The sequence below is a fragment of the Thunnus thynnus genome, chromosome 14 (genome assembly GCF_963924715.1).
Source record: "Thunnus thynnus chromosome 14, fThuThy2.1, whole genome shotgun sequence".
Lineage (NCBI taxonomy): Eukaryota > Metazoa > Chordata > Actinopteri > Scombriformes > Scombridae > Thunnus > Thunnus thynnus.
In genome coordinates, this window is record NC_089530.1 from 7,378,324 (window position 1) to 7,401,723 (window position 23,400).

A 23,400-nucleotide genomic window follows, 5' to 3' on the forward strand; every position below is an offset into this window, starting at 1 on the left:
ATCTAGCGTCCCTAAGGCAGTGTATATTCCACAGGTGGAGATTCAGGTAGCAGATCTCGTGTCCAAGAAGGGCCTCCTCCCAGGCAAATGGAGGCTACATCCAGAGGTTGTAGCTTTACTGTGGTCCTGATTTGGCAAAGCTCAAACTGATCTGTTTGCATCAGCGGAAACAACTTATTGCAAGAGCTGGTTTTCACTGAGGGCTCAAGGGGCTTCCTTGAGCACAGATGCTCTGTCTCAAGAATGGCCAACAGACTTGTATGCTTTTTCTCCGCTGCCTCTAATTCCACATGTATTCCACAGGATTGCCACAGGTTACACATTACAAGGTCCTGTTAATAGCTCACAGGTGGCCAGTGGTACCTCCAGCCCAGACAAAGTCCTCCCAGTACTCCAGACAAAAATGGCAAGTGGGGGTCAAGACACATTCAAGAGTGTTTGGTGGCATGGCCTGAGATAGCATATGAAGTTTGGTGGCTGTCAGGTGAAAACTGACCAACCAATAAGGCTTTGAAAAACAAACCAGAGGAAAACCCATGCAAAACAATGGGAGAAAACCTTAACAATGGAGAGCAAGTGCATATTTCTAAAAGCTGTATACAAGCACACCTGTCAGTAAAAAAAAATAACCCAAACACTGTCCCACTCATTTGGTGCCCTAGGCGGCTGCCTATGTGACCTATGCCACGAGCTGCCCCTGTCTGTTACTGTGCGACATGTGCCCCACAGATGTATGAATCAGAGAAAAATTCAACACTGCAACGGCCAGTGTCACCCTCATCTGGAGGCAAGAAAAGGCAGAAAGGTGAAATTGAAAATGTGAAATGTCTGTCTAATGGCAGAGGAGGAGTGCTGGAGATATAATACCAGATCTATAAAGGACAATTTCAGGCTCCAGACTCTGGAGAGCCAGGCGCTCAATCATGAAGTGATTCACTCAGATTGATCAAGGAGCGTCGTAATCACATGGGAATGCTACATGTGGCTCCGAGGATGACTCGCAGAACTGTCAAGAGATTCAAAGCTGGATTTAATGGATTTGAGGTGATGTGTTTAGAAATCATTTCAGAAGGTGCAAATAGAATCCTCAAAGCATTTTACCAGCATTTAGCAGCTGTCCACTGAAATTAATGTTCAGAACAGTAGAATTTGAAGGAATAAAGTTGCCATCAGAGAAACAGAGGGCTGGAATCGACTCTGTATTCTCATAGCAGAGATTCAAAAGGCCCTTTGAAAGAAGAATCGGAAATCTACTAATGAACAGCGCTGTTGATAACAGTCCCGTATTAAGCAGAAAGCCTAAATGCACTTATAGATAACAAGCCTTCTTTTATTTAAAGTTATTCCGGTTAAAAGCTCAGTGCTCCCTCAGAAATTGAAATAAATGCTGCAAATGTGACATTAAATATTCATAACTTTCAGCTGTCATCTCTTCCTGTTTGAAGATAAATGTGCAACAAACAATAAAATCCTACATAATTATTCACTTCAGATGAGTAAGAAGTCCATGAAGGTAGATCATTGCAGCATTATGGGAAAGTGAATTCTTTATGTTGCAGTGTTTCATGTGATATTCACGGCTGCTTGAGATGGTTTGTCAAGATATCAAAGTTCCCTAACAGACGCAGACAAGCAGGTAAACTGCACTTTTGAATCTTTGCTTATTTTCCCGTATTGTGGGCTCATGAAACATTTTCACTTCTGCCAAATCATTGTCTCACAAAGCTTTTAATGCATTCCATAACATTGCAGACAGATAGGGCCATTGATTTAGGCTTACGCATGTCTATGGGAAATCATGGAAGAAAACCTAAGATTCAAAACTTTTGATTGAAGTTGGCAGGGAAGTTTGATCTAAAGCTTCAATCAAATGACATTTTTGTTATAAACTTTAAAGAGGAAACTGCAAAAACATTCATATTAAATCCTGGCATGTTCATGAAATCATTTCTGTTTGAATATTTTGTATTGCAGTGTGACATAATCACTTAATAAAACAAAAAGAGGGGACTTATTATCATTTCAAAAGACACAATAAGGCTTTACATATTTGGATTACAGACTTTATCAACCAGCTTTTGGAGAATTGGAAAACATTAATCTCTTCCTGAAGCGTGTGTAGTAAATTAATGACGTGGTTTTCAATAAATGATTGGCTAAAAAACATTTCAAAGATGTCAAAAAAGGAGGAATGTGTAAGAAATACAAAATGTTATATATTGGTTAAAAAAATACGTAAGCAGTGGGGAAAAGGGAAGTTGTTATGTCAGTTATTATTCAGTCTGAATACTTTTTCATCCAAACGTAAGACAGTCTTGCAGCTTCATAGAAAAACATACAGTGAGTCTTGGGATTTTTATGTGAACTAATCAAAAGTATATTCACAGGTGTTCAAACATACCTCGGGTCTTAAGAGGCACACAAATCACATTTTTACCATTTTTTTTTTTTTTCCCAATCATTTATAGAAAAACATATCAATATCTTTCAGCATAGCATATAATAAATAAATTATGTTTCTATGCATATTGTACTGTGTAAGACATAGGCAACTGTAAATGCTCAGTGATGGGGAACTAACCAAACACTGTTCTGCTCTACTCTGTTTTTCTGTCAAGCTCAAGTCATCTGAGCCTGTATAGTTATACTCACATTCATTCTATTCTATTCTAAATGAATAAATGGCAAAAAATGTAATCCCCATCATCAGTTGCTTCAGACACATCTTCATTTTCAGAGTTACTGTTATCAAACCACAATCAAATAAAGTGCTGCTCTGCAGCATACCATCATGTTAGTGTGACTGACAGGATATAAACAAACCTTTGTTGAAATATCCTTTTGACTGTGTTAATTTACAGTATCAGTGACACAAAATAAGGTCATATAGGAAAACACAACATTACCTGCTTTTACAATACCGACTACCTGCCATGAATAACAAAACACAACAGTTACATACCTCCGTCTTCAAAGTGCCTATAAATCTTTTAGAGAAAAACATTAGAAAAACGATTATTAACTAAATGCTAATGTTTAGCAGGTATAATCTTTACCATGTTCACCATTTTAATTTCAGATGTTAGCATGCTAACATTTGTTACTTAACACTAAACACAAAGTACAGCAGAGGCTGACAGGAACATCATTAGTTTTGCAGGTATTTGGGAACCTGTTAGTGGTGCTATACTGTAGGAGATATCAAAAGTCTTTAAGATTCATCCTCTGTGCACCACAGATATCTGTACAAAATTTTACAGCAATACATTAATAAATCCAATAGTTGTTTAGATATTTCAGTTTAGACCAAAATGGTGGACAGGCCAACCAATACACATTGCCAGTCCTAGAGCAAAGCTGCTAACATGGCTAAAAATAAAAAGTTTGAGGAATAGAGGGTACTTTAAGGTTTAACTGAATAAAATAAAGAAATTAGACAAGGTGTGTCTGAACATCCAAGGTTTGCATTTAAGGTTTTTAAGGTCTAATGGAATTTTAGAAAACTTTAAATTAAGAGAAACTCTGTTGACGAGTGAACGATTTAATACAATGTAAATTTCTAGACTGGACATTTTTCCTCACAAATGCTTAAAATGATGAACTAGGATGCTCTAGCTCAGTTGTGCCATTTGTCATTCACGGTGTATTTTACTGTCCTTTATCAAAAGCCAATAACTCTGGAGGACATTTGATTTAATGCCTTTATATTTGTGACTTAATAAAAGTCTTTCATCTATCTTTTGTTGACCTGAGTTGTGGGTTTCTCAAAACTTATGAGGCTTTAATTTCAAATGACAGGCCTGGCCGATTGCTATAAATGAATAATAAATTTCATCACCTACTGTAAAATGAACACATCTCATCTCAGTGCAGCAGTATGCGTTGTCCAGAACAGGGCAGAAGCCTAATTACACAGTTACAGCATTGGGGAGACCAGCCTAATCTCTTACGGGTTTCTCCAACAGATGTGTCCAATTAATGGCCTGTCTTTGAAGGAAGACCAGTTTAGATGCGTACCACTCTGGGAATTTAATTTCAAAGTAAAAGATCCAGCCTCGTTTCTGATGAGTAGACTTTATAGCCAGTCTTAATCATGGCTTTCTTTAACAAAATCTCACACTGAGATCAGACTTTGAATAACTGCGGGAATACGAAGTGAAGAGTCTAAAGCCAATTGTGAGTGTTAATGACCTGGACAGAGCAAATATGGGTGACAGATTAACATCCTTGGTCAGAGTCATTATTTCACTAGCTGATACACAGTAGGTAAGCTGCTTGGGAAATTAGACATAAGGGAGTATTATGCAGTAAAATGAAAGAATAGAGAAATGGCACAGCAGTAATTCCTCTAGGTAGAAGAAAACTGTGGGGGGAGAACAAGGCACATAAAAATGAGCTCTTAGTATTACAAGTGAGAATTGGTGGATAGAGGAGAAAAATCCCATCATCATTTACAATTCGTATGCACAAGCACAGGTCCTGGTTTCCTTGAATGAATGAGAATGGTTTGAGAGGACCCTTACAGTCATAGAGACAGGGGAGTTAAGGCCGGCCAGAAACCTTAATAGATCTGTGCCACCGCTTCCCTGCTGCTCTGAGAAAAGCCTGTCACGTAGCATGTACATGCATTTAGGCTTATTTACCTCGATCCTGCCGGCTGGCTGACAGGCACGTCTCACTGCTGGAGATGCAACATCGTTGTCTGGCAACCTCTTGATCAAAGAGTTTTACGGTGTGGCCAGCACATTGCAAAGGGTAGCAGAGAGCGCCACACTGCTAATGTAAAAGATGACAGGAAAAAGACTGAAAACACAACATCTGCATCCATTTATCTCAGCCTGCTCTTCAGTGCTCATAACCTGGACTTAAATTATTAATCATCATTTTGATCTGCTGGTCGAAGGGTCCTGTGGTCCTGCTAGATACACAAATTCATTACTCCTCATCCTCAAATGGAAGATGAAGACAAGCAAAGATAAGGTGTGAGTCAGATGACCTTTCAATTTTTAAATCTTGAAAGCAAATCGGTATTATATAATATATTGGAGAGTTCAGTCTGGCTTTTATTAATGGCGTTAAAAATGAAGAGGCAACTACTGAGATTCTCACTTTCCACTTTCCTTGTTTGTATTGTGTTGCTTACAGCTATTGCAAATGAAACCGCTGCATCACTAAATAACTTAATATCCTCCTGACAAGTCATTAAATATTTACCTGTAGCTTTCACACAAACACTTCTCATCCTGAAACTTCAAAAGAGAAAATCAGTAGAGTGGATTTGTTCAGGTTTGTCACATTCAGGAGTTACCTGTGATATCTGAAATGCCAGATCATTTATTTCAAAGGTAAATTCTTGGTTGATCATCCCATCTCAGTATGATTTGTTGATTTAAGTGAAACTGAACATTTGATTCATTTGGAAGCCTGTAAATGGAAAACATCACCAAGTGCTCTTTCAGTAGAAACTAAACATTAAGAACTTCTGTACAGCTAAAAAGAACCATTCCAGCATTTCCAGAGCACAGACTGGCATTTATTTGAAACATGAACACACAGTACGAAGAGAAATACAAAAAAAGCACTTTCAAATCAAAACACATTTTGAACATCCAAAAAGATAAAAGAAATCAGGAAACAGTCAGGTCCGCTTGAATTTCCTTCTGTTTTCTCTTTGTTGTTTTTAACACTGCACTTGATTATCCTACACAGCAAATCTTCTCATTACTTTGAAATGGATAGCACAAGTCTGGTCTGCACTTTGGTGGTAGAGGGACGGGTGTCAGGATTTGTTGAATGACACCACATGTCGAGACATTGAGGTTTTCACCTCCAAAGACAGCTGTGTGTGTTCTATACATTCTGTTATGTTATATTGACTTCTGGTCCAATACATTGCTTATTAAAATACAGAGCCTATAAAAAATATTTTAACTAGTTCAGCATTAATGACTCCTATATTTGTATATATTCATAAATAATTTAATACATAGATAAATAGATATTCTGTGTGTGGATTATAAATCTTCATAAAAGCCTTTTTTTTTTCAATACAGGAGTGACTATAAATGCTGAGATGCTCGAGGGCTGCTGTCCGACCCTGATGTCCAGTAGACTGGGTGAAAGGCCGAGAGTTTACATGCGAATTGGCGCTGGTGTCGAGTGCCAATGTCCCTCTCACCGTGCCAGTCTCTAGCTGCGCTGGCACTCGTTCTTACTGCAGGTGGCCTGACGTTCAATCTGCCATGTGCCCTCCTCGTATGTGCAGTAGCAGATTGTACACTCATCAATCTTCACCTCTCGACCGGCCGGTATCACTGCTGTGTCTGCATAGCAATTTGGCCCTGTAGGAGGGAGAGAAAAGGGAAAAATAGAGTTCACTGAAAAATAGGCTTTTTGTGTTTCAAAGTGGACCTTATATATTTTTAATGTGTTTCTTTTGTTTTGTCGGCACCTTATCACATAATTGAGGTCAGGCTCAGAACACTGAAAAAAGCATGATTTGCTTTGCCACTGTGGAAAGTGTGCTCTGGTTGAACTAAAGGAAGCTTGATAATAAGAGAGTTTATGTGCAGACAATGGAGTAGAGGTGCTGCTGGGTCTCTATGATGATTCCATACAGGTGCTCTTTGGATACTTCAGATGTACTACGTTTATTCCATCTTGCGAAGGGCTCATTGCATGGTTGAAATATAGTCTCAGTCAAAAAATGTAAAAATGCAAGTGTCATTCAAAAAGAATCCAAGGCACACTGTAGGGTTTGTACAAAATTAAAATGCCTTTATTTTACATGACAATATGTATTTACAATGACCAACACGTTGTGACTCACAGATCTTCATCAGGGTCATTGTCAGCAGTAGCTTACACACCTATATTGTGTTACACTAATGAGTTGAGTGGGAGGATGGTTCTCCCTCAATTTGCAAGCCTATTGGTCAAAAACAAGGAAGTGATACATCATCAATAGAAGGGAGAGGAAAGAGAGAGGGGAGGGAAGGAAGGGAAGGAGAGAGAGGAGAGAATAGGTGAACCTAAATGTTAAAATGATGACAGATATAAAGTGGCTACCAAGTCAAGGTGGACCTAATCCTTTCCATATGTAGACATGATAAATTCATCAAATTATAACCATCAATAGTTCTATATATTAAAATACAATCTTTTCATTATTCCTGAAGTAATATTTCACAGAAAAGGAGAAAAGTCTATCTCATCATTGAGACTGGTGTATTTTGTTGCTTTCAGTTGTACAATCCAAAAGGTCTTGCGTTGGAGTAGTCTCACCTCCTCTAATGTCTTTTTCAACAGCTTCTAACATCATGACTTTCAGTGTATCAGGGTTGCCATGTCCTGTTCGCACATAATGTGATGCCATAGCATAATCAGCATTCTTTGTACAGATAGCATTTTTAGTCTTCTTTTTGTTCATCCTACATAGAAACAACCACAGGGGCACTCCTGTCTATAAACGTGTGTGGTGTTGCAAATGGCAAAGTGTCTCATTTGATATGCGTGAGATGTGCTCCCGTCTTGAAAATGATTGATTTTCACGGCATTATCACAATGATTGCAACTCCTAGATTTAAAAGTTCCACAGGGCTTTTGTAGCCAGGTTGTTCGTGTGGGAAGGGGAAGAAAGCTCTGTACCACCACCGTCTGAATGAGAACACAGGTGGTTCTGTGGACAGTGTTTGGAGAGATCTGTCACTCTGAAGAATGCTCCAATTGTATTTAATGATGTTTCTTGTTTCATATTCCTGTTTACTGTACGTCACAATATATGTTTTAGAGGACTGGTGTGGTTTCTTTTTGGTTTGGAGTAACTGTTCAAGGACTTGGCTCTTTGAAGTGATCTGTATCCTCGTTCAGTGAAGCGGTTCGCCACGTCTGTAGCCTTGTCATCAAACTCTTCCTATGTGTCACATAGAGAAACGGATCACAGAGAAATAGTATGCCTTCCTACTAGAAAAAAATTCTAGACTGTCTTGTTTCTACATGTTGCCAAAGATTCATAAAAATCTGTCAAATCCGTCTGGCAGACCTATCATCAGTGGAAATGGCTCAATTCTGGGACCAATTTCAAAATTCACTGAGCACCATATCAAACCTTTTGTTCCAAATCTACCGTCTTACATCCATGACACTACCCAAGTTTTAAACAAAACTGATGAAATAAAAAACATTGGAGATGGATACATGATTACAATGGATGTGGAATCATTGCACACAAATATTGATCATGAAGAATGTTTACTATGTGACATTTCCTACAAATGAGAGAGGAGCCAGTTACAGATTTTATCGTTGAACTCACAAGATGGACATTGGAGAATAATGTATTCCTCTTTCAGGAACAGCTGTACAGACAGTCGCGGGGCACAAATATGGGCGTGACCTATGCACCCTCCTATGCCAACCTGTTTCTAGGAGTAGGGGAGGAGAAATTCATTTGGAGCTCATCCAATTCCTACCCCTAAAAATAAAATGTCTTGGACTCTACATAGGTGCGTCTAATGTTCTTTATGCAATGTGAAGAACAAGTAGTACTTGAATTTCATAAATATTTGAATAACACCAATAAGAGCCTAAAACTATCTTTGGAATACAGCAAAAAGGAAATCAATTTCCTAGATATGAAAATCACAGATGATGGGGATACTACTATCCATCGAAAAGCCACTGATCGAAATACAATCTTAAGGGCCGATAGTTTCCATCCAAAGACTCTTATACATAACATTCCATTCAGCCAGTTACTACGACTAAGACGTGTTTGTAGCACAGAGGAAGAGTTTGATGCTACAGACATGGCGTATCGCTTCACTGAAAGAGGATACAAAAGAAATACAGTGGAAAACTCACTTCAAAGTCCTTGAATAGAAAACAGTTACTCCAAACCAAAAAGAAACCACATCAGTCTTCAAAACATATTTTGTGATGCAATTCAGAAAACAATCAGCATCTGAAATAAGAAACATCACTAAACACAATTGGAGCATTCTTCAGAGCGACATATCTCTTCAACCACAAGTTGACGAAACCACCTGTGTTCTAATTGAGAAGCGCACCGACCCTGAGTGACAAGGTGGTACAGAGCTTTCTTCCCCTTCCCACACAAACAACCTGGCTGCAAAAGCCCTGTGGAACTTTTAAATGTGGGAGTTGCAATCGTTGTGATAATGTGGTGAAAACAAATCATTTTCAAGATGGGAGCACATCTCACACATATCAAATGAGACACTTTGCCATTTGCAACACTACACACGTTTATAGACTGGAGCGCTCCTGTGGTTGTTTCTATGTTGATAATGCTATGGCATCACATTATGTGCGAATGGGACACGGCAACCCTAATACACTGAAAGTCATGGTGTTACAAGTTGTTGAAAAACACATTAGAGGAGGCGATCACCTAAAAAGACTACTCCAACGCAAGACCTTTTGGATTGTACAACTGAAAGCAATGAAATACACCAGTCTCATTGATGGGATAGACTTTTTCTCCTTTTCTGTGAAATATTACTTTAGGAATTATGAAAAGATTGTATTTCAATATATAGAACTATTGATGGTTATAATTTGATGAATTTATCATGTCTACATATGGAAAGGATTAGGTCCACCTTGACTTGGTAGCCACATTATATCCATCTTCTTTTTAACATTTAGGTTCATCCCTTCTCTCCTCTCTCTCCTTCCCTTCCTTCCCTCCCCTCTCTCTTCCCTCTCCCTTCTATTGATGATGTATCACTTCCTTGTTTTTGACCAATAGACTTGCACATTGAGGGAGAACCATCCTCCCACTCAACTCATTAGTGTAACACAATATAGGTGTGTAAGCTACTGCTGACAATGACCCTGATGAAGATCTATGTGAGTCACAACGCATTGGTTGTTTTAAATACATATTGCTGTGTAAAATAAAGGTATTTCAATTTTGCACAAACCCTTCAGTGTGCCTTGGATTGTTTTTGAGGGAGACTAGGGTTTTATATTTTTTGATTGAGACCATATTCCACCCAAGCAATGAGCCCTTCACAAGATGGAATAAGTGAGTTAATGATTTGATTTCTGAGTTGTCTACAGCCAGATAAATAAGCCCTGTTGGTAATGGAGTAATTTCGAAGAATATCCGTGTTACCAAGGTTGCATTCGTCTGTTATTTTTCTGCTACTAGACCCACCAAGGTCAGTCTTCAATGTGTATAATATAGTAGAAGGACTGAGCACACAATTCAAAGTCACATTCTTTTGTGATACATGAAGGATCCGAATCAATCAAATTCCATGAAATCACAGACACCCTGTAAGTCTGGAGCATATAATCTGTAGTCTGGAGGCAGTCAAATAATGAATAGAACAACCTGTGAATTCTGTATTTCTGTTGAGAAAAAAATCTTGTTCTCTTCAGTCAATAAACCTTGCAGCTGTACAGTAACATTTATAAAATAATTATGAACTTAAATAAAACAATTATGAAACTTGAACTTGACCCCTGCATTTGCAGTAATATTTTAATCCATTTATTTATTTTTTACACATAGACACATAGGAGATGTGATCATATACAACAAAACAAAAGGTTAAATGCTAATTTAACATACCAGAATTAAATCTCCTGAAGCTCCTTTCACTACTGTGGATAGCACCACTCAGCTAGATGTGCCAATACGGTTAATGTCATTCTTGCAAGTCACTGTTTAACTCAGCTCTATGTGCAGCATGCAGCAAACTTCAATACTGAATAGAGAATAATCACAACATGCAATAGCACAATGTGCTGTCATCATAAAAATAAAAAGATTACACAATTGCCTATTTGTCAGACTAAAAAAAGCAGTCTGTACACAGACAAGCTGTACACTGAATTGATCCATCTGTGGTGACAGCAAGCCACTCTCGACCCTCTCTACATTTAGCAAAGCGTCCCAGCTCAATGCAGCCCCCAACCATAGCCTCAGGGGGCACGACGCTAGCTTGTAAGCCTGGGTTGTTCATCAAATCGTTGTCAGCCTGGGAGTTCCCCTCCATCCTAACAACAGTAGCTCCTGTAGTCTCATTCTCAGTTGTAATATTTCTAGAATTTTTTGTGAGGGTCCTGTAAAATAGGACAATATACTACTCTGAATACTTTTCTTTTTCTTTCATTTGGCTAGCTGTACTTTCAGTGCTAAAATCATGGCTGAAATAGGCTGTGGGTGCTTGGTGATATTCTTAAAAGCTGTGCAGGGATCAAGGCCAGTGGGACGAGGATCATCATGTCGCCCGGATGCAGTGTCATCTCTATTGTCACGAGTGCTAACAGTGAAAGTCAATTTCTTATTTTGTTTGTTTGCGCTATAGACTATTGTCACATTGCAGCCCTTAGATATATTTTTTAAATAAGCCTATTTTTGTTTTAGATATTTCATATGGTTTATGAGTGAAGCAGCATAAATTAACTATGAGGGGGATACAATTTTGTCCCCACTGGGGATAAAAATAATTCAGCAGAGGCAGGGATATATAGACCAGAGGGGGGGAAATCCCCACCATCCCCCCTGGCAAATCGCACCCTGCTTAAGTGACTAAATATGGGGATAAGCAGCAACTGAATCAATGCGCTGACCCAGATAACAAAGTATTATTGAAAGCATTTTATTTCACACTCACCAAGTGCTGGAGAACACTTTCTCCTTTATGTATGGTGGCAGCTAGCTAGCTGAGTTTAAGTGAGACTGTGTAACCTTTGAAATAAAAAATAACACATTATTTCTTGTGCAAATGGAAAAGCTGAGTTCATAAACAATAAAATACATCCTATTGCCCAGTTCAATACACTCAAGGGTTTTGCTGCTACACTTGGTTTAGGATCAGTAGCTTATAATGGCTAATGTTAGCATTGGATATTGCTGTTTTACAGAAATCATTGAGCTAGTTTGCAGTTTGTTGTTTTAGCATTTATCTTTCTCATATCTCATAAAAGTCAAAAGATGAAGATTAGTGCCCTTGCTGCTGATAAACTAAAATTACGATATCTTTGTTTGCTTGTTAGCTGTAATGGGCATATAGGCTAGTTAACTAGTTAGTTGCATCCACCTGCATGGTAGCCTTGGTTTTTATTTAATCAGAGTTTCTTGTTTGCAATTTAAGTCTGCCACACATGCACTTCCCAAGTGAGAAAACAATGATTTTTTTTTTTGCTTTCATTGGTGTTTCCAAAAGTTGATACATGTCAGCAGGGATACATTATATTTATAGTACCAGCCAAAAGTTTGGACACACTTTGTCATTAAAATGAATGGGAAGGTGTGTACCTAGCTCACATGATAACAACTGAGCCATCTTCATGTCAACTGAGCTTTTCCTACTGTGACAAGTCAAAGTGTCTTCCATGAATTTGGCCTATGTTTCTATTTCTAAGCCTCAAGCTGTACTCGCTTATACTCAGATTTTATTATCCAGTACAAATATTCATTTAGATATTTGAGCAGATATATATAAAATATATAAAGATTAAGAGAATATGAGCAGAATTATGCCAGCAACACATTTCAGCTTTTCACTAGACCAATGAAAGAAATCGTTCACGTAAAAATACATCGTGGAATGAAGGCCAATGGGACACAAGCTACTTTTAAAGTAGGACAGCCTTTAGATCTGTTGCAATGACCAAATTTTTATTTGGAGTTCAGTGCAGTTTCATCTTATCTTCCTTTTTTAAGATAGTTTCATGACATCCCAGTGAACTTGAATACAGTTAGTCAAAGAAGAGAATGAACACAAGAGACTCAATGCGCTGCCCTTCATTTCATTTCTCTCAGTGGAAGATGGGCTCTCACATCTGGGCTGTCATTGATTGTTTCCCAAAATAGCATTCTGGTTATGGAATATAGGAGGCACAGAAAAATAATGGATACACAAGAATCATGCTTTTTGAACAGGCTTGTATTAGTGTCTGTAGACATTTCTGACAGAATTTAACTCAGACTGAAACCAAGGCAGAACACATTTAACATTATGATTTAGAGTTTACACTTTCTGACATTTTCCCCCAAATCTGCCATGAATCATCAATTGCCTTCGTATCTGCTAATCAAAATAGCTTTTCTATTGGCCATCATGCTCTTGAGACCACCAAGTGACCACTCATGGTTTATGTAGAGGAGCATTTTAATTTTGAAAGACTGGGCTCAAATCAAGAAAGAAATGCATCAGGGGATTACAGTGATTACACTAAATTCTTAAGGACCCAAATCACATGATTACCTTTTGCACTGTCTTGTTCTGGAATTCAGACATTTAATCTGAGCTTTTTTTATTTTTCTGTATTCAATTCAACTCCAGGTGTGCACATGAGCGATTTTATTCAACAATATTTTGTTCCACACTCCTTAGATTAGCTACACCACTAGCACACATCTTGCTAAAGGCAGCTTCTTTCCATAACTTCAAGGTTGGACTGCACAGAGTGGGAATTGTGCATAAAAACCAAATTAAGCACTGTTACGCAGTGCTTTAATAAAGCTCTGAAGTGCACCCCCAAGGGACTGTTTTTTTTCCATTATTTGGGGGAAAATTGGCTCTCACTAATGAAATTTTGATGTTGAAGGTAATAGTTGTTAAGAGCTGAGCCTTGTAAGTGGCCCAGACTCATGCAAAAAAGGACTACGACTGGAGGGTTACTTTGGTCTTACATTCATTCTGTGTGTATAGAAACTCACTTGCCAAGCTCATCACCCCAAACATAAATGTCCTCCAACCATAGCAATACCTTCTTTGATACTAGATGAAGGCTTTCGTCTATGGTAAAAGTGTCTCTGCCCTCAATCAGTGTCTAGAAAAAAGTGCTCTTAAATCATCCATTATCTCTCAAGCCGCACAACAAAATATAAACATTGCGGGAACAACATCAGGTATAGCATAACAATGGATATTTCCCTTAGACTAACAAGGTCTTGAGCCACTGTGTTGTATAATTAAGATGCTGATAAATGGAGAGTCTTTCAGCTGCAGCAACCGCATTTCATTGGACGCCAGCACCCAGAAGGAGCGTGCTGGCACATCAATCAATGTGAACAGTTTGCCGAGGCCTGTCAAAATGTCAACCCTAACACATTTATAAGTCTTCAGATGAACACGCACACACCCTATCTGAATAGCAACTCATCCTGTGGCCCAGGCTGCTGTCGCTACTGATTCATCATCATTAGCGGCATTTAGAACACAGTGTCTCGAATAAAAGACGCATACGTCAAGGATATGCTAGGAGAGAAAAAAATGCAAAAAAAAATAATAGTAATGCATTTTACAAAATGAATCAAAACTACTCCTTCCTGGAGCTGGGATTAAACCACAGCCTGTCAGCCAGTCATTCACAGTAGCATGACACTCATTTGTGTTAATTAATGCATGGATTCAGCGCCACTGTGCTTACTCATAGCTGTCACCCTATTATTCTGCCATTCATATCACACCCACCTTTTTGTCATTGTTTCATTAATATAATATATCCTCATCTCTCCATCACTCTCTGTCTTTCTCTGCCTCTCACTGTCTGTGGCAGAAAAGATTTCTATAGGCACATCAGGCTTCACAAGAGCCTTTCAGCGACACTCGAAGAGGCAAAGACAAATGGACTGTGCATGTGCATGAACAGTTGGACCCAAACTGTCACTACAGCGTGTTAGAAGTTGGCATGGGCAGCGTGTGAAAAAGATCGCCATTAGCACCTGTGGCTTTTGGCTCTGTAGCAGTGCCAGATAGTGGAGAGGGAAACGAGGACACATCCTGATCATCTCACCCCTTTGTTCTGAAATGTTAAAAACCTGCAGAGGTCCATTATAAGGTAATGGAAAGAGAAGAATAGCAGAAATCACTCATCTTAATGCATTTCCTGAGTACATTTGCATTATAAATGCAGAATATCCACTGACTCATGCACATCACACACACACATACACACACATACTCGAACTGTGACAGTCTAGTTATCATGTGATGTGCAATTTCACTCATTATGTGTAATATACTCATGGCTGTTTACAGTATGTTTATATAATCAACTTGTTATTTTTTACTGTTGTCAGTTTTTAGCATTTTTTATTACATTCGTGAGCCGCATGCTGTGCACTTGTCCTAGGTATAGTCTGAATGAGAATAAAGTTAATCTTCATCTTGATCTTGAGAATAAAAATGTCCTTGCTTTGTTAAGACAGGAAGTGGGGAACTTTGCAGAGAAAGAGTGATTTAAAAACAATATGATTCATTTCTTTCAAAGATGCTGCGTAAAACGAGTTTGGACTTTTAAATACGGGCCAGCTCGCCTCTAAGCTGCAGAGGTTTTATGAAAGTGCCACCTCTGTGAATGTTTGTTTGCATATGTTGTCTCCAGCTACACTGTCCACTGATAATCTTTGTGGCTGAACAACCCAGCTGCACACAAGTAGCACGACTGTCATAACCGATGTCCTTCACAGAGACGTTGCCACAGACCCTTGGCAGTCATCACAGCTGTGTCCAGGTGACAGGCTTTACTGGGAGACCTTCATTTATTGAAAGCTCATAAACTGTATACATGTATTAAATGCTTTGATGAAAGAGAGCATTATTCCTCTCCATTCTGTATTGTGAAATACACAATTGGCAGTCACATTAACTTTGACTTTTATTCACAAGAAAATTTACAAAAGAACACCTAAAAAGCAGACCAAAGCCGAAAGCCACTCAGTGACCCAGCGGTACTCTAATAATGTGAATAACCATTACCTTTCATTAAAGTGACCTTTCTCTATTGTAATCATAACTCCAATGTCCAGTAATGGAAAATGGCCTTTAGATAATAAAATATTGAGCTGTGATGAAAGAACTGAACCAAAAGGTGAAAAATGAAAAAAAAAATTAACCTTTTGTGAATATATCAGACGATGCACAATGTCCTCCTTTTTCTGTCCAATTTAAGTATAAAATGAAATCAGTATACAATCTGGCTATTATTCCTGGATTGATTACAACATCATCATCACACCAACAGTCTTGTGTAACATAAAACATAAAAACAGACAGCACACGCTGAATTCATTACCGGTCATCATTGTGTTAGTAAACTGAAGAAACACAATCTTTTAAAAAGAAGTGGATGTATTATAAGAGCTGGACAGGGCGCCGACGCTCAGCCTTGCAACCAATTTTTCCAAGTGACCACTCACGGTATTGCAAAAAGCATTTTACCCATAGACCACCATTGTAAAAGAGACGTCTGTAAAACTGTTGACAGGACACCTCAAAATGCAATCGATGACTCTTTCTATTATGAATTTTTGATCCGCAGAAATTTTATATTTGTAAAACTTTCCTCAAGCTGAAAAAAGCTAATTAAAAATCCATGACATCATCACAATGTAAAGTCTGTTGGTGAGCAGAAACTCGCAGGCGGGGCCAGCAGGAGAAACTCTACTGCGCATATTCAGTGGACCACACAACACGGAAGTAAACCTGGAAGCTGGAAACCTTTTTGGTGTATGCGCCAGGCGAGCAATTCTAATGGGACTAAATAGGCACCATTTTGGGTCTTGTATCCAGCTCTTATAATACATCCATGGCTAAATCCAAATCCCAAACAGCAATTGTCCAAATTATAGTTTGGCAACCGTAACTAGGCACAGCAGGTCTGTCGAGCCCTGGATCTCTCCACATGCCAAAACAATGCACATAGAGTACTAATAAGAGCAAAACTCAGTATCTAAAGAGTTTGGAGGGCCTTTTTTAAATCACCTTTCAAAGTAAAACACAAGAGCAAAGTGTGAGGAATAAATTAACAGTGTGTTTGTCTGTTCTAACGTAAGCTGCAAATGATTACGCTTACTAGTACCTATATTATGGAAATTTACACTTCAACAGCTCGATCCAGACAAACTTGTTTTAGTGTTACATTTGCAAAACTCATTATTCCTCATAAAAAGAAAGCATACAGTTTGAAAATAGGCTACAAACATAAAAGAATATACTGTATCTTAGCATAAATAACATTTTTATTATATTTTATAAATACTACTGCATTATAGTAACTAGCTCTATTTTGCAGTACATCAACAACACTGTATCTTTATTTAATGTCTCCTATCATCAGCTAGAAATGCTGACTTTTTTGCCATTGACAACAGCTTTAGCTTCAGTCGTTTAGCATGATATCCAGTATGTAGCCATCATGTGCATGTTTAAGAACCTTTTACAGGCTTTACAGTTTAAGTATTAGCAACAGTCATTATTTCAGCCAACAAAATCCACAGCCGTCAACTAGAAATTAAAAACCTGCTCTTGTTTGCTTATGTGTGATATTGAAGACCCATTGTTTAAAAAATAATGCAAATTCTAATGGTAAATCTGTCACTATTATTGTTGTTAGCTGTATATGTGCTGTGCAAGAACGGAAAGCTTGACAAGTGCAACTAAGGGGGCAGGGCTTATTAAGCGGTCAAGCAGCATTTATTTTTTCATTTATTGAGTGAGACTCCCTGTGGTTGCTACACCCTTCCTCATCTGTATTGTCAGGATGAGATGGAGACTGCTTCAAATGGAAAAATCAGGCCATTTCACATATAAACAACCTCCCTTTCACACATGTGTTGTTTTTTTTTTTTTTTGCTGTTCCTTTAAAAAATAAAAAACCTGCCACATCTTAAAAGAACCTTGATGAATCATGCCTCTCTTAATTTAAATGGGTCTCTATCCCTATTGGCAACCAGGCTACCATGTCTCTTGTTGCTCTATTTGAAGTGATTTTGGCTCCAGTTCAGACTGTTTATCACATCCCCCCAGATTAGTGTTGACCCTAATGTCTGAGTCTTGAAGAGCACCACTTGTTTCCTCATGCGTTGCCAAGGCGATACCCTGCAAGAGCAAAGGACAAGATGGAGGGAGCCACGGCCGAGGTGCTGAGAAGAGAGGCTTCTCCAGCATTGATTTTTTTCTTTTTTCCCTAAGCATTCTTTAAAAACAGATGCTACAAGAGAAAACTTGGCTTAGAATTTACAACAAACACTTTCACATATTTTACTATACATAAAAAATAAGAAAATAACACTTCAAAAATATTGACAGAGGGGAAAAAATACTGAGTATTGTAGAGAATGTGTTTTCTCTCTTTGACTTGTACTGACTAGGTGTTCATTGCATGAATCAATATTGTTTAATTAAAGTTTATGGCAGCAAGCGAATGATAGTCAAAAACTTTAGAGGGTATGAAACCATTTAATTGCAATGTGTTCCAGTGCTTTAACATAATGAGTAAAAAATGATGAGAACCTGCCTCCATTCACAGCTGTTCTTTGATATTCATGAACAACTGTCTGGGGTGGATGTTAGCGATACCTCTCACTTTCATCTTCCTCCCCTGGCTCTTCCCCAAGTGTCTCCTCGCATACAGTCTGAATAACACATCTGAGACAGGGTGCTCTGCCATAAGCATTGATTTTGCATGCCTGAAAAGGCCAAGATAATGCCTGTGCATAATTGATGAACTTATCAAACACTGAAATACTTTATTGTGATTTATATCAACGGTGAGGAAAATGGTAAAGAGGAGAAGGGCTGTTAGCTGGGAAATGAGGGTAAAACACACTGACAGGAGGGATGACTTGTTGAATAAGAAACCAAATCCCTTTTTTTCCTCTTTAGAGATCTGATGTTTCAATCTTTCACCTCATTTGTTCCATTTTCTCACCCTTTCTGTGCTTTTATATGCCCACTCTTAAACTCACACAACACAGTTTTCTTTCCTCATGCTGGCATTACACATCTGGATGAGTATTTAATTCTTTCCCCATTAACGAGCTGAGCTTTGATGTAACACTTTCAGATGCATCAGAGATCCTGGGAGGTCTTAACATCTGTCTGCACTTCAAACAACATCTGTAGACAAGACAAACAACAGCACCGGTGCAAGAACTCTCCGACTAACTCCAATAACCTTATTTTACATCATCAGTATTTCATCCCGGAGCTACCACTGCAGCACTGTCTCGTATCGAGTGCTGCATGATTAACAGTGGCGAGATGGGAGTTGACAATCAATGATCCTCATCATTTAAATCGCGGCTCCTGTAATACCTGGCGAAGAAGTGTCATGAATAAAAGACAAAGTGAAATCCAATGTATAATCGTTTTGATATTGATATGAGCTGAAGGAAGATCAGTGGTGTCGTTTAGAGTGATGACTCATTTACTTGTGTTTACATCTGGTTAATTTATCTTCCTATTATTTAATAAAGTATCCCCAATGTAGCTCATTTTTAACCTGTTGTTCATTATATAAACTGTATGGTGTCAAGACTAGCGTGAAATGAACTCCAAATAAAAAATGCATGTATGTGAAAATTGAGTCTGCAAAGTGATGTTTTCGATAGATTATTCCTTGACAGAGACCTCCATTTTCTCCAGCAGGTGGAAGGTGACCGGCAGCGTGCAGAGTCTGACATACTAAGATGTTTGGTGATTGCGGGGACAGCTTGTTTACACCTTGTATTTACATGGTAACAACCCTGCTGGTCATATTCATCAAATCAGAGCCAAAAAAATTCCCCAGCCAATGAGAGATTGTTAGGCACGTACTGATACAAAGATACTCCACTCTGCTTAATTAACAGTTCGTTCCCTCATATTTACAGCTACCCTGAATATGTGCAGGTGCCAGCAGGGACCGTAGAAATGAGAGCTGATGCTTACATTTTTGGCATACTCCTAAAAAAATCAATTTATTTTAACATAAAAATCTCACCTTGTGCAGCTTTAAAAATACTGTCGCCTGAACACTGCTCAAATGAAGCGTAAAGGCTGCCGCAGGCTATTTCTGCATCTTCATAAATACCACTGTGCTCCTGTAGATTACTATAAAAGAGTGTGAGACTGAGCTGGCAGTGGTTGCATGATAATGTAGCAACAGATTCTTAATTTTAGTGCCAAAGAGGTGTATGTGTGAAAGGAAATTATACAACCTGGATAAAGAGGCACTCCAGCGATTTAATATTTCACTTCCCTACATTTGGGAGACTCATAACATCATAACATAAAAGTCAAAATCAATGCAGCAGGAGCCCAAGAGGTACTGTTTTTTGGTCTCTATTGGTCAAGTACCAAAAACACTGCATCCTACAATTCCCATAGTGCATCTGTGGAAGGATCAAGTCAAGTTTCAATAGGAAAAAGTTCCTTTTTTCATACAATATAAGATGACTGACAGTTGAAGTACTTTCATCGCTTTGATGTACCTGAAACTCTCCTGGGTGGATCATCTGTACAAAAGATGAACAACTGTGATAGAAAGATATGGTTCTTTGATAAAAAAGTATAAGGTACAAACCTGTGAACTAAAGGCCAGAAGTTAACTATGACTCCCAAGGTGCATCTGTGTAAGAAACATCCAGTCACAGAGTTTAAAATTCTGTTAGCAGAGGCTAAAGATTAGGGTGTTGAGAAAGCGGATATAATCTGGAGATTAAAGCAATTTACATTAAGCTTCTGGGTCAATTTAACTGCAACAAAGACACCTTTTGAATTTGCTTCCACTCTGATTCATGCCTCAAAAGTCTTCTTCTCCATAACAATGGTGGCCGAGGCTCATGGATATTTTAGCATTTAGTGCCATTCAGACATTCTTAACTGACAGAAGAAATATAGTCTCTCAGAAACAAAGATGAAACAATTCAAACTGATGGCTAAAACTAAAAGCGTAGTATCATTACATTATCCAGAGGGCTCAAGTATTTCTATTTTGAAGGATATTGATGGTATCATTACAATATAAATTGAGAAAAACTTTCCCCACTCTCTGCCTGGTAAAAGCCCACATATTTCAAAATCCTTCACATACACCCCTTGCACCCCTCCCCAGCCCAAGCTAAATCATCAGGGTTATCTCGGCTTTTCTACAGACTTTAGAAAGCTTCTCCGGGGCCATAGAAGACATTATACAACTGTTTACACAGACTTAGTAGTTAAAATCGGTGGAGTATCCGTTTAACCACCAGAATCCCAAATCACTAAAAGCACCTACCTCAGACTTTGTCGGTATTAGTTGGAACTTGGTGTCTTAGATATATTGAGCTCTGTTTATTGAATGGTAATGTGTGGTAATCTTATGGTAATAAGGACTGATGCCATCACAAAACTGAAAAATCCTTATCGGCTGAATGAGCCCATGGATTTGGTGGCACTTTTGAATATAGATGCAAGCCCTCCTAAGTCTGCCACATCCCTGCACATGCTGTATCCACTACTGTCTCCTCGACTGATGCAACCCAGCAAATCCACTGGACATTTCACAAGGGAAAATATGGAGCGCTGCCCAAACTCTGCACAAAGCACTCTCTGCATGATCAATATGCATATATAAAAAGTGGGTGAACAGCAAAAAAAGAAAATGGGAACAAAGGACCCACATGTATTCCCCAAGATTACAGCAGGCAAATATTAATAGAATGAGTAACGCTCCATGACTACCAATGTTTTTGACTCGTTATCTCTGGAGGTTGTGAGACACGCTTTTAATTTCATCGGAACAACCTCTGATTGATAACCAGTCATGAACATTCATTACATGCAAATGCTTATAAGTATTGTCTTTTATGAGTCTACAGTGATACATCAACTATAATTATGTGATATTCTGTGTAATTATAATGAACTATGGCCTACATGGAATAAGAAGTGTTTTGGATACCTTGTTTGTTTCATCCAGTTAAAATGTGGATCTATTTATTTTTGCATACCTCTTTTGAGAATAAAGCTTTTTTTTCAAGCCGGTTTGTTTTGTAATTTCACTTGTGCAATCTGTTACTTTTAATTCTCTTGTGTTCATCATTTAATGTGTAAATACATAAAAGCTCGCTGTCAACAAACAGCATGAAAATCACAATATCTTTCTTGGATTTTTACTGGAAATACATACAGAAGAAGCATTTTTGTGTGGCTTTATATCTTGTCTCTATCATGAAGCTTTCTTCTTCATGCAGATTGCTTGTTCTTGTTTATAGCAGACAGCCTGCGCCACTTTAAGATTCCAAGTCAGAGATACATATCGCAAGTCATCATTCTTTTTGCTGAAGGAAGCAATGTTGCTGACATTGCCATGTTGCATTAGAGTCACACCAAGAAAACAAGGGAACATAATCTAGGACATGCTGTCTGGAATCATCGGAAACAACTTCAGATAATCGACTCTGAGACAAAGAATTCCTTCTCAGACTGGCCAAAGCTCTCAAACAAATGGGATCCTAAACTCCCTAGCAGCAGAAAACCAATGCAGGCATACCTCGACTCCTGGCAGCACACCAGACAGTAGCGAGGGATTCAGAACATATGCTACAGCCTCCATCAAATAAACTCAGTAATTGAATGAAATTAAAACTGAAAATGACACATGAGCAAATATTTTACACAAAAACAGGGCATGACTCATGACTGATTAACCATGTTTTGGGTGTGACTTCACTGAAATGGATATCACTACTTCACATATGCAATGTGAAGTGGCCAGAGACTGCAAACACTGCAGTGCAGCATGCTGCCCGCTTTGTGTCAGCGAAATGAGTGTTGTGCTACCTTGGCCTCATGACTGCTTTTGAGGTGCCCTTGAGCAAAAACATTTACACTAATCTGATGTAGTGTCACTTGCTTCCCAGCAGTGACCACATGCAGACTGTTTGCACAGGAATACAATGTTCACCGCAGTGTGTTGTTGCTAAAAGAAATCATCTCCACTCACCGCCCTTGCAGATGGGACAACATTGATCCGGCTCGTACTCCGGATCCACACACTCTGTCTGAGGGCAGGCTGCCACAGAACACAACACCTCCCCGCTTGGCTCACATCGGCACTTCTCACATGGAGACACCTGGATAGCAGAGAAAAAATAGTAATTAACGCCCTTGTAAACATCTCACACACCGACACACAAACACAGTCTTCTCTTAATTAATTTCTTGCTCTTTTTGTCTCAGTGTCTCTTTTTCCACTGTTCTGTCTCTCCACAGCTATCTGTCTCTTAAACACACACACAGACACACAGAGAAAATATACTTCTGCCTGTCTGGCTTGTTTAAGACAGGGTGCATTCACTGTCACAATGCTACATCTACAGGGAAGTCCTATCCTCCTTGACTTCATTGCCAATGAACGCCTCATTTTAGGAGAGCCGAGTCGAGAATTGAACTTCACAATCCAATCAGGGGATGTGGAGAAATCAATAGGAATGGGAAACAAAAGAAACATGCCTCCAGAGTTTAAAATGGCTCGGCTATCTAAGCGTTCCTGTACGTCTCGAAATAGAACAAATGTGGGACAAAGGCTGGGACTGATAGTATACAGTTTGAGTTACATCCAGCTCCTGCATTCTCCGTGAAAGGCTTCATTTAACAGCCGCTTGTG

The 23,400-nt window shown here is 38.7% G+C and overlaps 1 protein-coding gene and 1 long non-coding RNA gene across 3 annotated transcripts in view; one reads left to right on the forward strand and one right to left on the reverse strand.

The window, feature by feature from the left end:
- Positions 1-5,511: 5,511 nt before the first annotated feature.
- Positions 5,512-23,400, reverse strand: part of vwc2 (von Willebrand factor C domain containing 2) — a 29,455-nt gene continuing 11,566 nt past the window's right edge. Inside the window, exons 3-4 of the mRNA XM_067609513.1 lie at positions 22,738-22,867; positions 5,512-6,341 (exon numbers count right to left, since the gene is read on the reverse strand). Of these exons, the coding sequence (XP_067465614.1) occupies positions 6,190-6,341; positions 22,738-22,867 (282 nt within the window). The 3' untranslated portion in view covers positions 5,512-6,189. The remainder of the gene's footprint in view (positions 6,342-22,737; positions 22,868-23,400) is intronic.
- LOC137197605 (uncharacterized) lies at positions 9,914-19,393 on the forward strand. Of its 2 annotated transcripts, none has more exons than XR_010931476.1 (3): positions 9,914-10,051; positions 14,545-14,826; positions 18,835-19,393. It is a non-coding gene; the product is annotated as an uncharacterized lncRNA (long non-coding RNA). The 2 variants fall into 2 exon arrangements; XR_010931475.1 differs by lacking the exon at positions 18,835-19,393 and adding an exon at positions 15,458-15,544.